The sequence below is a fragment of the Cnephaeus nilssonii genome, assembly GCF_951640355.1.
Source record: "Cnephaeus nilssonii genome assembly, chromosome: 24".
Taxonomy (NCBI): domain Eukaryota; kingdom Metazoa; phylum Chordata; class Mammalia; order Chiroptera; family Vespertilionidae; genus Cnephaeus; species Cnephaeus nilssonii.
This window is the reverse complement of record NC_137095.1, coordinates 15,403,159-15,418,331: the sequence shown is the minus strand read 5'-3', so window position 1 is coordinate 15,418,331 and position 15,173 is coordinate 15,403,159. Positions and strand designations below refer to the sequence as shown.

The window sequence follows — 15,173 nt, the reverse complement described above, 5'->3', positions numbered from 1 at the left end:
ATCCGGGCCAGGCCACCTCTGGCCGCCAGGGGAGGGCTCGCCCTGAGAGAGGGGGCCCAGGCCCCGGGCTGTGGGCTCAGCCGCCTTCCCCACCTGCGGGGGTGCCGCCGCATCTGCTTCCCAGGCGGGTGGGGGGACAGGAGGGTGCACAGGCCTGAGCCTGCCCCCACGCCCGCGAGGGGCCTTTTTTGTGCCCTGTTTTCCCCGGGAGAGGAAGGCGCACGCCCCCTCCGAACACAAACCGTGGGAAGTCCCCACACGGCTCCGTCTGCGAGAGGGGAGCGCCGGTGCTGCGCGCCGCGGAGTTAAGGAGACGCCTGCGTGGGTCCTTGGGAAACCCCGGGAACCCGGCCCCGAGTCCTGTGGTCCCGGCGCCCCGGCGGGCACAGGTGTTGTCTGGCTCCCTCGCCTTGACTTAGTCACGGAGACGTCTGGTCTTGGAACTCCCTTTCCCGCGCCCCCTGGGGTTGCGGGGCGGGAAAGGGGGGGTGGGGGCTCTCGCCTCGCCTCCAGCCGCCCTGGGCCCCCTGGCACCGCGGCTCTGTCTTCTGTTCCAGCCGTGATCCCGCTCACGGACTCGGAGCACAAGCTGCTGCCGCTGCACTTCGCGGTGGACCCGGGGAAGGACTGGGAGTGGGGCAAGGACGACAGCGACAACGCGCGGCTGGCGCAGTAAGCCCTGCCCTGGGGGCCCTCCTCCCCGCCCCAGACCCGCCCGGCCTGCGCCCCGGCCGCCCCCGCGCCTCCCCGACAGCCGGCGAGCCGCTCCCGGTTCACTCGGCGTCTTCCTTCGCTGCAGCCTCATCCTGTCGCTGGAGGCCAAGCTGAACCTGCTGCACAGCTACATGAACGTGACGTGGATCCGGATCCCCTCGGAGACGCGGGTGAGCCTGGCGCGCGGGCCCAGGAGGCGACCGTGCGCACGCGGCCCCGGGGCGGGGCGCCTAGCAGAACCGAGGCTTCCTCCCAAACACGGTCCGGGTGGGGCTCGCCTGCCCCGGGGCTACGCCGGGGACCCCACCCCCGGCCCAGCCTCGCAGGGAACCCCCGACCCCCAGGCTCTGGCGGGACGAACTTCCGGCGGTTCCCGTGCGCCCGTGGGTGCGCGCGCTCCTGCCAGGGGATTTATTTTTCTCCTGCGTTTTCCCCGGGGAGAGAAGACACACGCCCACTCCGCAAACAAACCGTGGGCGAGTCCCCGCACAAACGAGGTCTGCGAGATGCGGACCAGGTGCTGCGCGGGGCGGTGTTCACGAGACGCCACGTGCGGGTCCTTGGGGAGCCGGGGACCCCGCGCTGGTCCTCCGCGCGCGCCCCGCGTCTCTTCCCCGATTTAGAGGGAGTCGCTCTAAGGATCTGACTGACGATGTTTTGTTAGCTCAGGAGTGAATCCCCAGAGAAAGGGACTTGTTTTTAAAAAAAGAAAGAAAGAAAGAAAACGTGCTGATACTTGCTCGTCCCAGACTTCGGATTATTGGTCGTAAAGCGGGGATGGTGTCAGGCAGTATCGGGGCCCAGGACACCGGGGCGCTGCTCCTAGCGCTTTCACACTTCAACCTTTACCTGTATTTTAAAAAATATTTTCTATTGGTTTTGAGAGAGAGAGAGAGGAAGGGAGAGGGAGAGATAGAAACATCCATGATGAGAGAGAACCATGGACCGGCTGCCTCCTGCACGCCCCCCACTGGGGATCGAGCCCGCAACCCGGGCCGGTGCCCTGAGCGGGGATCGAACTGGGGACCACTTGGTTCATGGTCGACGCCCGGCCCTTTACGGGTATGTAACCCGCACAGCGGGCAGGTAGATACCCGTTTCCCCGCCGGCACACATGACGGTCGGTGGCCGCCTGGCCCGCAGTCTAGACCCAGAATCCGGAGGCTCTGGGGCTGGGCACACTCGGTTCCGCAATGAGGAGGGCCAGGCCGTGGTGACCCCACATCCGACGCAGGGCCCTGAGCAGACAGGCAGGCGGGGGCCCTTCCCGCCCTCGGGCACCTGAGCCTCTGCGCTCCCCGCGGCAGGGCCTCCCTGAGTTCCCCAGAGCTGCCCTGGGGCTCGGGACCGGGATGCCCGCGGGCCCCACGGTAGCCAGCGCAGGGCAGGGACAGGGTCTCTCGTGGGTCCCACGCGGGGACAGCTCCTCTCTGACCCTCCTCCTGCCCCGCCCTCCCTGTCCGCCTCCCCCTCCCCCCCCTCCCCTCCACAGGCCCCGCTGGCGCAGCCGGAATCCCCGACGGTCTCGGCGGGCGAGGACGTGCAGTCCCTGGCCGACTCCCTGGACTCGGACCGCGACTCGGTGTGCAGCAACTCCAACAGCAACAACGGCAAGAACGGCAAGGAGAAGGAGAAGGAGAAGCCGCGCAAGGACAAGGACAAGGCCCGCGCGGACTCCGTGGCCAACAAGCTGGGCAGCTTCAGCAAGACGCTGGGCATCAAGCTGAAGAAGAACATGGGCGGCCTGGGCGGCCTGGTGCACGGCAAGATGGGCCGCGCCGGCTCCGCCAACGGCAAGGGCGGCGGCGGCGGCGGCGGCGGGGACGCGCCCGAGCGCGCCAAGGACCGGAAGGCCAAGTCGCGCAAGGGCAGCAAGGAGGAGTCGGGCACGTCGGCCAGCACCTCGCCGTCGGAGAAGACCACGCCGTCGCCCACGGACAAGGACAAGGCGGCGGGGGCGTCGCCGGCGGACAAGGGCGGCGGGCCGCGGGGCGACGCCTGGAAGTACAGCACCGACGTCAAGCTGAGCCTCAACATCCTGCGCGCCGCCATGCAGGGCGAGCGCAAGTTCATCTTCGCGGGCCTGCTGCTCACCAGCCACCGGCACCAGTTCCACGAGGAGATGATCGGCTACTACCTGACCAGCGCGCAGGAGCGCTTCAGCGCCGAGCAGGAGCAGCGCCGCCGCGAGGCCGCCGCCGCCGCCGCCGCCCCGGCCACTGCCAAGCGGCCGCCCCGCAGGCCCGAGCCCGAGGGCGCGCCGGGCGCCGAGCGCGCATCGCCAGGCCCGCCGGCTGGGCCGCCCACGCAGCTGGTGCTCAAGTTCAAGGAGCGCCCGAGCCCAGGGCCCGCGACGGGCACGCGGGCGGCGCGCGCAGCGGCTGGCGGCACGGCCTCCCCGGGCCCTGGGGGCGCACGGCGCGCCGGTGCCAGCGGACCCGTCCCCGGGCGCAGCCCCCCGGCGCGCCAGAGCGTCATCCACGTGCAGGCGGCAGGCGCGCGGGACGAGACGTGCGCCCCGGCTGTGGGCGCGCTGCGGCCGTGCGCCACGTACCCGCAGCAGAACCGCTCGCTGTCCTCGCAGACCTATAGCCCCGCGCGCGCCGCCGCCCTGCGCACCGTCAACACCGTGGAGTCGCTGGCGCGCGCCGTGCCCGGGGCCCTGGCGTGCGCGGCGGGGGCGGCCGGCGCGGCCGAGCCCAAATCGCAGACCTACACCAACGGCTTCGGCGCCGCGCGCGACAGCCTGGAGTTCGCGGACGCCGACGCGCCGGCCGTGCGCTCGAACGGTGAGGGTGGCCGCGGCGGGCCGGGCCCGGCGCAGCAGCGGTGCCAGCGGGAGAACTGCGCCTTCTACGGGCGCGCGGAGACCGAGCACCTGTGCTCCTACTGCTACCGGGAGGAGCTGCGGCGGCGGCGCGAGGCGCGCGGGCCCCGGCCCTGAGCGCGCGCCCCGGGGGAGGACCGCTTCCCACGCTCTCGGTGTCTTTCTTGTACGCGCCCTGGTCACCCGGAAGGCCGGCCGGCGACCCGCGTGTCAGCGCCGTGTACGTGCGTGTCGGGTCCCACGTTCCTACTGGTGCCTGAACCTACACTGACCCACTCAGGTAGTAGACGGATAGGAGACAAGTCATACCGCCGGCAGTGGGTGCGCGCTCGCATCCGCCTCGCCCCGTGGACACTCACAGCCATGGCAAGAGTATTTTTGTTCCGAAATAAAGGAAATTTGCAGCCCTTTGTTTTTAGAAGGGAGTGTTTTACATGCTTTTATTTTTTTTTCCTTTTTTCCTACATCAGCCACTGACCTCTTCCATGCAGTGGTCACGTGTGTGCGCGCGCTCGGGGACCACCCCGGATGGAGAAGCAAAGGCGCGCGCGCGGCCCGGGACTGCGCGGTGGCCGCTCCGTGGTAGGCGCCACCTGCTTCCCCGCCCGGACCCCTGGAGGAGGGGAGGCACTTGGCCTCGCGCCCCGCTCTGGTGGTTCCCTGTGGCCCTGTAGGCTCCATCCCATAAGCAAAGCCTCCTCCCAAAGGGCCTCTCCTACCCCCACCCCCACCCCCACCCCCGCTCGAGCACCACTCACACTGCCATCCGGGCCTCGGGCGCCGCCGTCAGGATGGGCACCGCAGGACAACCTACCTCGCAGGGCGCGGTGAGGTGTGGCGATGGCCCCCGGTGATGCGCAGCTCAGGCGGCAGCAGCTCCAAAGACTCCCTGGGTCCCGAAAGCCAGGCTCTGAACTGCCCACCTCTGAGCGAGGGTGCCAGCCGGCTGCCCCCTTTCTCCTCCGAAGACTCTTCCGTGGAGGCCTGTGGCCGGTGCCCGGGGAGAGAGGCGGGGCATGGGGCCTCCGGTCACTGTGGACGCCCGCACGAGGCTGCTCGGACACCAGGCTGCGCCTCTTTCCACCCCCCCTCCCCCCCAGCCTCTGTCTGGGTTCAGCCAGGTACAGGGCAGCCATTCCTATGGGGTGGGGTGGGGGGGTCCCCATCCACGGGCCAGGGGTCCCCCTGCCCTGGCTCCATACCACATGGAGGGGGCAGCACCCTCCCTGAGCGACCCCTTTTTTTGGTGCCTCCTCTATTTCTTGAAGAAAAAAACAAAAAACAAAAAACAAAAAAACAAAAAAATGTGTCCTTAGCTAGAGCCCGTTTTGTGCAGCAATATGCAGCCTCTTGCGCCCCAGGTTACCTCTGGAGATCTCGCCCCTGGTCCAGGACGCAGCGTCCGCCCTGCCTCCCTGAGGGGAGCCCTTGTGTCCAAGAGAGACGGGGAAGACGGGGGAGTCCTCGCCGGGGAGAGAAGGCTCAGGGGAGCCTCCCGCAGGAGGTGCGCCGAGGGTGCCCTCCGGAAGGGCAGGAGGCGCACCATCTCGCCATCGGAGCCAGCGTCTCCTCCAGAAAGGACGCTTATCCCGGACATAAAGAGCAGCAAAAAAATTATATATATATATATATACACACACACACGGGGAGGGGGTTATTTTTTACTTGTTTGAAGAATTATAATAAACTAATTTGAGTATCTCCTGTGAGTAATTCTTTCTTTCTTTTTGTTTGTTTGTTTTTAAAATATATTTTATATTGATCTCAGAGAGGAAGGGAGAGGGAGAGAGAGAGAGAAACATCCATGAGGAGAGAGAATCACGGATCGGCTGCCTCCTGCACGCCCCCACCTGGGGGTCGAGTCGGTAACCCCGGGCCTGTGCCCTTGACCGGGAATTGGAACCGTGACCTCCTGGTTCACAGGGCGAGGCTCAACCACTGAGCCACGCCGGTTGGGCGGGCAATTCTTTTCTTGTTCTTAATGATTCCACGGCACGTGGACTTCTCCGTAATTTTACTCACGCGTGGCACCAGTGGTTCCCGAGACTGAGCAAAATGACCTGTGAAACCGAGTGTTTTTAACACATTCTCTTTGGAAGGTTTACTTTTCATGCTGAAGACTTTCGGCCATGAGGAACCATCCTGTCCTTGGTGTTGCTGGGGTTCCTTTGGTTGCTCAGAATAACAACAACAACAAAAAAAGTCGTTTGTCTTTTTAAATCTGTCACCGAGAAGGTCTGTGGCAGCTTGTTGGACCGACTCTTCACGTAGCTGCTGTTCCGGTCCCTCTCCCTGTGACGTCACACCCACAGCTGTGAGGTCACCGGAAGTGGGGCGGGCTCTGGAGACGGCTGCACGGTGCATTCCGGAAACCAGACTCACACACGCACAGCATCGAGGCGGCAGGAAGCAAGTTCTTGCTTGTTTTTGTTTCTCGTTTTTTTTTTAAATATAAAAACAGCCAACCAGAATTTTCCAAAACGGGCTATGCAAATATTGTATCTTTCTCATGTTCTCTGCCAGGTTCTTGAAAACACACACACACACACACACACAGGTAAGCTGAGAATCAAATCCGTCCACTGGAAGAAGAGAGGAAAACCTTCAAAATCAGGCAGTTTAGGTATCATCAAATAAAGGTGACCTGGTCTCTCTCCTGGAATTTCAAAGTCACCCCGGCCCCAACCGTATCTGACAGATGCGCCAGGAATAAGAGCCTGAGATCTAGCGGCAGGCCACCCCTGGGCTCCTCCCACTGTAGGCTCCTCCCACTATGCGGGCTCCTCCCACTATAGCTCCTCCCACCTGTGGGCTTCTCCCACTATAGCTCCTCCCACCTGTGGGCTCCTCCCACTATAGCTCCTCCCACCCTGTGGGCTCCTCCCACTATAGCTCCTCCCACCCACGACTCCTCCCACTTTGGGCTCCTCCCACCATATGGGTAGGAACTAGCGGACACTGTGTGGTGTACCTGGGGGCCAAGAGGTCCCCTAATGTCCTTCTGTGACTCCGGACGCTGTGCTGCCGGGAAAGGGGAGTGGGTCGTGGGCGCTGGGGGGGAGGAAAGAAGCCAGTCCCGTTCTAGAAAGGGCAGGAGCCTCGCCTTCCGGCGCGTCCCGGACTAGGCTGTGCGGCCCACCCCGACCTTCCCATCGGATGGGGCCCCGTCCCTCTCCAGGGGGGTCGGAGGTCTCCAAAGGACAGTGGGTTCCCAGCAGGACCCGAAGTCCTTTCCATACTTTAGTTCGCCTTTCCTGGGTGAGCATTACCTGGGTCTGTGGGTTTTTTAAAGAATAATATGTTGCCCTAGCCGGCTTGGCTCAGTGGACAGAGCGTCAGCCTGTGGACTGAAGGGTCCCAGGTTCGATTCCGGTCAGGGCACAGGCCCGGGTTGCGGGCTCGATCCCCAGTGGGGGGTGTGCAGGAGGCAGCCGATCCATGATTCTCTCTCATCATGGATGTTTCTATCTCTCTCTCCTTCTCACTTCCTCTCTGAAATCAATAAAGAAATATATTAAAAAGGAAGAAAAAAAGAAGAATAGGTTGTGTCCGGCTGGCGTGGTTCGGTGGTTGAGTATCGCCCTAGGAACCAGGTCAGGGCACATGCCCGGGCTCGATCCCCAGTGGGGGACGTGCAGGAGGCAGCCGATCCATGATTCTCTCTCCTTATCGATGTTTCTACCCCTCTCTCCCTCTCCCTTCCTTGTTGAAATCCATAAAAACATATGTTTAAAAACAATCTATTGTTAAAGGAAGCTGTTCTGAAGTGTGTCCTGCCTGTCGATGCCATGCTCTGTGCCCTTGAAATCTTATATTCTTTTTTTTTTTATTCTTGATTAAGGTATGACATGTGAAATCTTCTATTCTTCCCAGCCATCGTCTGTGCCCTGACCACAGAGCCGGCCCCCGGGAAGGGACTCGGTTCTAGTTCTAACTCTGTTGATTCACCCTTTTTAAAATTCCCCAGGCGTAATGGCCTCCACTCTGCCCTTCACACTCAATCCAGGCCGAGACCACGTGTGCTGGTTTGTGTGTGTGCGTGTGTGTGTGTGTGTGTGTGTGTGTGTGTGTTTTCTTGGGGTGGAAGGAAGAAAAACCGCCTGCCTCCGGATGGACAGACCGGGTGGGGCGGGGCGGTGGGGCCAAGGTCAGCCCTGTGCTGCCCCCTGGTGCTGAGGCACATGTAAGCATCAACCAGTGAAGGCAATAATCAGTGGGACAACCCAGCCATATCTCTCTCTCTCTCTCTCTCTCTCTCTCTCTCTCTCTCATCAATAAATACATTAAAAAAAAAAACACACACAAAAAAAAAACACCCTGCAAGCACTCCTAAACGATACAGTTGCTTTTGCATCTTCTGCGGCTTTCGGCTGCAAATCCCAACACAGAATTCTTCTAAGCGGGGTTCACCCGACAGGACCCCCTCCTCCTGCCAAGCCCAGGACGTGAGGGTCCCTTTCCCCCAAGACCAACCTGCTCGTGGGAAAAGCAGGTTCCCCGGCCCCCGCCTCGGTGTGAGAGTGAGAAATCGACAGGCCTTCCCGTGGGATTGGGGGCCGGGGGGGGGGGGGTGTCTTTCCCCGGGAGGGACTTCCCTCTCACGCCCACTCTTCCTCTCTCCCTGGAATCTCGTGTCTTGTGTCTCCGGAGTTCAGGAGCCCCCTCTCCTCCGAGGCGGGGTGCACGGGGCTCCGTTGGGTGAGCTACCCTGTGGCCCCTAGAAGGCACCTGGCCAGCTCTGCAAGGCGGGGGTGCTGGCGGGGACGGTGTGGTGGGGAGCAGGGACCTTGAGGTGAGCTTGGGTGGCAGGGAGTTTCCGAGGGGGTCATGTGACATCCCGCCCACCCACGGGAGGGTTTGTGGGCCCCGGGGGAGCACGCACAGCGTCTGTCTCCAGGATGTTGACCATCTGGCCCGTGTTTCCCCCACGTCTGCTCTCTGCTCTCTGCTCAGGGGCTGCACTGTCTTGTGGCTGCCCCTCTCCCCGCCCCCCCCCCCCAAATCTGCAGCCTTAGCCCCCAGCCCCACCCCCCACCCCCCACCCCCAGGGCCCAAGAGGGAGGGCTGCCAGGTGACACTTGGACCCGGAAAACGCACCCGCTGCTTGTTTGCACTTGAAATAGAACTGGGCATCCTGTGCTTTTCTTTCTATTTATGTTATTTTTAAAAATATATATATATTTAATTGATTTCAGAGAGGAAGGGGGCGGGGTGGGGTAGGGGGAGAGAGAAACATCCTTGGTGAGAGAGAAGCCTCCTTCTCCTTCTCACAGCCAGAGGTTTGACCCTGCAGAGACGCCCGGCCGGCCGACGTGGCTCCGTGGTTGAGCATCGACCTCTGAACCAGGGGGTCACGGTTCTTCGACTCCCGGTCAAGGGCACAGGCCCGGGTTGCAAGCTCCATCCCAGGTAGAGGGCGTGCAGGAGGCAGCGGATCCATGACTCTCTCTCATCGTGGATGTTTTTCTATCTCTATCTCTCTCTCCCTTCCTCTCTCAGAAATTTATTTTTTAAAAAAGAAATCTTACAGAGAAAACGCTAGTCACTTCCGTATCTTTTACCATCACCCTGAGAACCAGCCCCTCCCTCCCGCCCCGAAGCCCCAAAGAGACCAAACAAGAGACAAACACTTAAAAGCAGCCACGGGCGGTGCCGGGCCACGGGCCGCCCCCCCTCGGCCGTCAGATACACACAGGAAGGAAGTGGCCTGGTGATTCAAAGCGGCCGGGCCCAGAGGTCTCCAGGAAGAGGAACATTTTCCAACAAGTCCACCCTGGCTGTGGTTTGGAACACGATTCCAGACGGAGCTCGGGCCAGCCTCCCCCACCCGACCCCCTCCCAGCCCGCGTCCTGTCTGTCTGTCTGTCTGCCTGCCTGCCGTCTAGACACAGCAACTCGCAGGAGGCTGCCCGGCGGGGACCCTGCTCCGTGGCCAGGCACACGCTCCCACGGGGCCACGGGGCCCGGCTGTGGTCCCAGCAGGGACGTGTGGGCGGCGGCCCAGTCTGCAGGGGGGAATCGGACCTCGGCCAGGCCTGGTTCCCTGTGTTCCACCTACTGACCCGCCGGCAAAACCCTTTTTCTTTCTTTCTTTCTTTTTCTTTCTTTCTTTCTTTTTCTTTCTTTTCTTTTTTTTATATTTTTATTGATTTCAGAGAGGAAGGGAGAGGGAGAGAGAGAGAGAAACATCCATGAGGAGAGGCAATCATGGATCGCCTGCCTCCTGCACGCCCCCTCCTGGGGATGGAGCCCACAACCCGGGCTTGTGCCCTGAGGGGGAATCAAACCCTGACCTCCTGGGTCCTAGGTCGAAGCTCAACCACGGAGCCAGGCCGCCTGGGCTCCAACAAAATTCTTACGAGTTCCTAGGTCGGCAGCCCAGAGCTGGGGGAGGGGGCGTGGAGGATGCCCGTTACCCACCCCCTGACCCCCGGCTCTGGGCTCTGGCGAAGGCCTCACCCCAGAGATCTCGTCAATTACTCTGCAGCCGGGGAGGGGCCGGCACGGTATCAGGCTGAGGGTGGGCCCCTCTTAGGCTGTCGGAGGGAGATGAGCTCTGGGTCAGCCCAGATAGGGGCTCCAAGCAGCTGTTTTCCTGGGGGGCGGGGGACGGGGGTTGGTCCAAAGCCCTCCTGCTGAGGCCTGAGTGGGGGAGGGAGGGTGATGGAAGAGGCTATGGGGTGAGGCCCAGGAAGAGCAGAGGAGCCTGCAGAGCCCACCCCGGCCCCCACATTCCGCCCCCCAAACTCCACCTCCACACACAGGGCACCCTGAGGCGCTCTCTCTCTCTCTCTCTCTCTCTCTCTCTCTCTGCTTTTATTTTTAAAGAATATATCTGTATTGGTTTCAGAGAGGAAGGGAGAGAGAGAAACACCGATGATGAGAGAGAATCATGGATCGGCGGCCTCCTGCATGCCCCCCAATGGGCGTGTGCCCTGACCGGGAGTCGAACCCAGGACCCTTCAGTCCGAAGGCTGACGCTCTATCCCCTGAGCCAAACCAGCGAGGGCGATCTCTCTGCTTTTAAAACGATGTGTTATTATTGATTTCAAAGAGAGGAAGGGAGAGGGAGCAAGAGAGATTTACCGCTTTGGTAAATTTTTTCAAAAATATTTTTACTGCCCGGCCCGTGTGGCTCGGTGGTTGAGCTTCGACCCATGAACCAGGCGGTTATAATTCGATTCCCGGTCAGGTGCCCGGGTTATGGGCTCGATCCCCAGTGTGGGGTGTGCAGGAGGCAGCCGATCCATGATTCTCTCTCGTCATTGATGTTTCTCTCTCTCTCTCTCTCTCTCTCTTCCTCTCTGTCATCAATAAAAATCTATCTAAAAACAAAACAAGAATCCGCGCTAGCCCATTCAATAATGAATCATAAATTTTTATTTCAAAATGTAAACGTCACTAAACATGCATACACGTTAAAACAATCCAATGTACAATTTCGTTCTTTTTTTTTTCTTTTTTTTTTTTGTAGCTTTTGCTGTTTGCATAGGAGAACATCATGACAATATAGACTTCTATGCCGTACAAAATACATACAAAGTTTCATCGGCGCAAGAGGCCCGGGCCCGGCGGGGACTGTACATCGGTAATACTTCACTGTAGTGATCCGGGAGCGCGGTGTGAGGTGCTGGTTAAAAAAAAAAAAAAAGAACAGCAAACGACGGAGAAAATTCCTACGCAAAAAGGGAAAACGTGCTTTTGGGTGGAAATGGTCTTGGACCCTTGGATCCTGCCTGGGAGGAGGGGGAGGACGGGATGGGGGGGGGGGCAGTTTGGCCAAAAGTTTCCACAGACGCGCCATCGATGGCTTTGGAGGGGACGGGGTCATTGGTGTGGCGGGTCTGGGGGCCCCCCGACGCCCCCACGCATGCACCCGACCCACCCACGCGGGCGATTCAAACATCTGGGAGATGGCCCCCTCTTTCCAGGGGCAGCCCAGCTGGCCTGCTCTGAGTGGGAGACGCAGCCTCCGGCCAGACCTGCGGGCAGGCATTCAGCTCGCGCAGCTGGTTCGCCTCTGGTGGGGTGTCCAGCTGTCCACGAGGAAGACGCCCCGAGCCCTGGGAGCAAGCTGACCCCCGCCCCGTAACTCCCACCCCCGCCCCCATCCTGTTCGCCTTTAAAACCCATTTGTGTTGATGTCAGAGAGGAAGGGGGAGGGAGGGAGAGAGAAACATCAATGAGGAGAGAGAATCATGGACCGGCTGCCTCCTGCACACCCCCTACTGGAGATGGAGCCCACAACCTGGGCCTGTGCCCCGGACGGGGAATCGAACCCTGACCTCCTGGTTCCTAGGGCGACGCTCCACCACGGAGCCACAGAGCCACGCCAGCCGGGCCCATCCTGTTCATCTTTAAATCAAAGGAGTAAGTTTTTTTTTAAAGCTTCATGAGAATGGGAGAGGCTGGGCAGCGCCAGGCGGCCTCCATGCAAGCCCCACGTCACAATAGGGGGGTGCACAGACACCCAAGGGGGCCCCTCTTCCCTTGGGGACACCTCCCGGCAAATCCAACCCTTCTAACCCTTCAGGCACTCAACAGAGGGTGAGGGGAAGCCCCCCCCCCGCCCCCACCAAGGATGCTCAGGCATTTGTCAGTAGTAAGCCGGATGGTGCACCCCAATCCTGACACAGAATTCTCCGGAATGTGTCCGGGACAAACCTTCGGGGCTGGTCTACGAAACGGGAAATCGGCCAGGCACCCGGGTGTTCCCGGAGCAGCCCCGAGTCCCCCCCACCCCCTCCCACCCCCCCAAGCGTCAACCCACATCCTCAGCGGTTTGCTTTTGGAAAATGGGGTCCCTGGGATGGCACAGGGGACCCTGGGGTGGCAAAAAGCATGGGGAACCCCCAACGCGCTCCCAACTGGCTGAGATGTGCCTGATCCTTCCGACCTTTTCGACCTTCTAGCACTTGTGTGGGTTTTTTAAAAAAATATACGTGTATTGATTCAGAGAGGAAGGGAGAGGGAGAGGGAGAAACATCCATGACGAGAGAGGATCGTGGGTCGGCCGCCTCCTGCACGCCCCCCACTGGGGACCGAGGGCGCAACCCAGGCACGCTTCCTGACCCGGAATCCAACCGCGACCTGACCTCCCGGTTCCTAGGTCAACGCTCAACCACGGAGCCACACCGGCCGGCCCGGCGAATGAATGACTTTTTTAAAAAAAAAAACTAATGGATTTCGACAAAATCAGCGCTCCCCGTCCCGAGGCAGGCAGAACGGGGAGTCAGAAGAGAGGGGGTGCTATTGCTCTGACCACGTGTGCCTGTGGCGTTGGGGTGCTGCTGCCCGAGGTCCCTGGGGGGCGCCGTGGCCCTGTGTGGCCCGCGTAGCACCTGCTTCTGGCGAGAAGGGACGCGGGCTCTTCCGGGCCCAGAAGGTCCTCTCGGGGAACACAGACCCCCCCCCCGCCCGCCCCAAATCGCCCTTCCCGGGTCCGAGCCGTGACCCAGGGCATGGGGAGGTCTGGGTACCCCCTGGGAAAGGGGTCAGACCCCGGAGGCGGCACCGTGGGGAGGCCGGCACCTGCCCCGGTGTACGTGGCCTAGAATAAAGGAGGGGGGCCTGCAGCTCTCAGAGGGGGTGCGGCCGGATCCACAGGGCACCTCCAACCGTGTTCCCATCAAGGGCACCCCTGCCCGAGGCTACGGAGCACCCGAGGGCCGTCACGGGCCGCCTGTCCTGCCGGCTGTGGGACTCAGGAGGCTCTGGGGGCGCAGGCAGCCGCTCCCCTGCTATGGCTGAGACAAAAAAATAAAATAAAATAAAAGGGGCACCCTCGTTTGGGATGGGAGTCTCCCCCCCCCCCCCATGGCTGGGCCTGGGGTCCCTCGAAGGCCCATGTGGAGGGGAGCCCTCTCCCCCCACTCAGACAAGCTTCCTTTTCTGATCCCAGCCCCCTCGCCCCCATAAAGGGGTGAGCCCCCCAAGAAAGGCGTTCGCTGGGATGCCAGGAGGCCCCTGGGCTCCTCGGGGCACAGCCAGGACCCCAGCAAAGCAAAGACTCTGACACAGAGCCGCTGGGAGGGCGTCTGCGGGCTGTCCCCGAGGGTCCTCCCGGGCGGGGCCTGAGGGAGGGCGGTCTCCAGACCCCCCGCCCTCCTCTCCACCTGAACTTGGCCTGAGATTCATGGCTTTTCCCCTCCTGCATCCACCCCCCCCCCCATGGTCCTTCACGGGAGATGAATTTTCCTCCTGGATAAGTCAGGGCTGGCCCCTGGCCCGAGCCCCAGGCTGGGCTGGGGGGCCTGGAGGGGTTCCCCCCCCCCAACGCCCCACCCCCCCAGACCAGACCCACACCCAGCCACGAGCCCAGGAGCCGCCGTGGGACATGGAGACACAGCCAGCGTCGCCCGCGTCGGTGCGTTTTAAGGCAATGTTACCCTTCCACCCCGCCCTGGGTCACCGAGAGGGAACACACTGAACTTAAGTGCTCTCTTTGGGAAAAAGCAAATGCCCCCCCCCCCCGGCCCTCCCCTCTCCCCCACCCCCCACCCCAGCCTCTAAGACAAACCAGCTCCTCCTCACCCAAGGGGACTGCGCCCGGGGTCCTCCCCTCCCCTGCCTTCTGGGTCCCAGCCCTCCCTCCCAACGCCAAGGCCCATGGCTCCTGGGGGGCGAGGAGGGGGGGGGCTCCCTCTCGCCGCCTTCGCCCTCGGGGGCCCTTTGGGGACCGGCGCACGGAAGGACTTTGGAATAAAATTCCTGAACCTGGAGTGTGAGTTCCTGAGACGTGAAATGCGTTCGGAGTGTGGCTTTCAGGGGGACCCCACGCGGAAACAGCTTTGGGAGGGACCCCCCCACCCCCACCCCCACCCCCACCCCCACCCCCACCCCCACCCCCACCCCCACCCCCAGGCCTGGGAACTGGGCACGAAGACATTTCGCCCCACGGCCGCGAGGGGGGCGCTGTCCCGTCCTGTCCTCCCCGCGCACAGCCCACTCTCTCTCGTGCGCGGATCCATTGCAAGCCCTGTGGCCCCGGCCCCCTGGTCTGCACCCCGGCCTGGGCGGGGGGCCACCTTGGTACCTGCTCAGAACCCGGCCCCCTGCCATGGGCCAGTCCCTGCTGGCTCGGAGCACTTGGGTGTGGGCACCAGGTGTGGGCACCAGGTGCTGCAGGTGCCGGCGGCCACCCTCGCGGTCCCTAGAAGCGGAGGGTGCCTGTCCCCTCAGGGCCGCCCTACAGCCGTGGCCGGGGGCTGTGAGCGCCCGCCAGGCCTCGGCCACCCCGGTGACCTGTGCAGCACCCCACGCCCTGAGCGAGGGGGGTGGGTGCAAGGGGGTGGCCACCCCCCAAGGCACTCCGGGCCCTGGACGCCCACCTACGGTCCCCCGAGGTCCCTAGGGTCATTCCTCCTCATCGACGCGGGCAGAGGGTTCTGTGAGCTCCCCCCAAGTCCGCCCCAAACCCACACCCGCAGCCCCACACACACCTACACACACGCGCACACACACACGCACTGGCCTGGGGGCTCGTACGTCCAGGCTCCGGCTCCGCCCGGCTGTCTGCAGGCGGACGGCACGCAGGGGTCCGGCCTCAGGGAGCGCCAGGGCTCGCACCCGCAGCCGGCCCAGGCCTGGGGTCCGGGAGAAACTTGCAGGCTCTCTGCTCTTCCTCGGCGGC

The 15,173-nt window shown here is 62.4% G+C and overlaps 1 protein-coding gene across 6 annotated transcripts in view; it reads left to right on the top strand.

Annotated features, from left to right (window-relative positions):
- Positions 1-4,397, top strand: part of OTUD7A (OTU deubiquitinase 7A) — an 80,518-nt gene extending 76,121 nt beyond the window's left edge. For all 6 annotated transcript variants that reach the window (XM_079763962.1, XM_079763964.1, XM_079763960.1 and 3 more), the window contains 3 exons: positions 558-672; positions 800-884; positions 2,207-4,397. In XM_079763962.1, the coding sequence (XP_079620088.1) occupies positions 558-672; positions 800-884; positions 2,207-3,658 (1,652 nt within the window). In that variant the 3' untranslated portion in view covers positions 3,659-4,397. The remainder of the gene's footprint in view (positions 1-557; positions 673-799; positions 885-2,206) is intronic.
- The last annotated feature ends 10,776 nt before the right edge of the window (positions 4,398-15,173 follow it).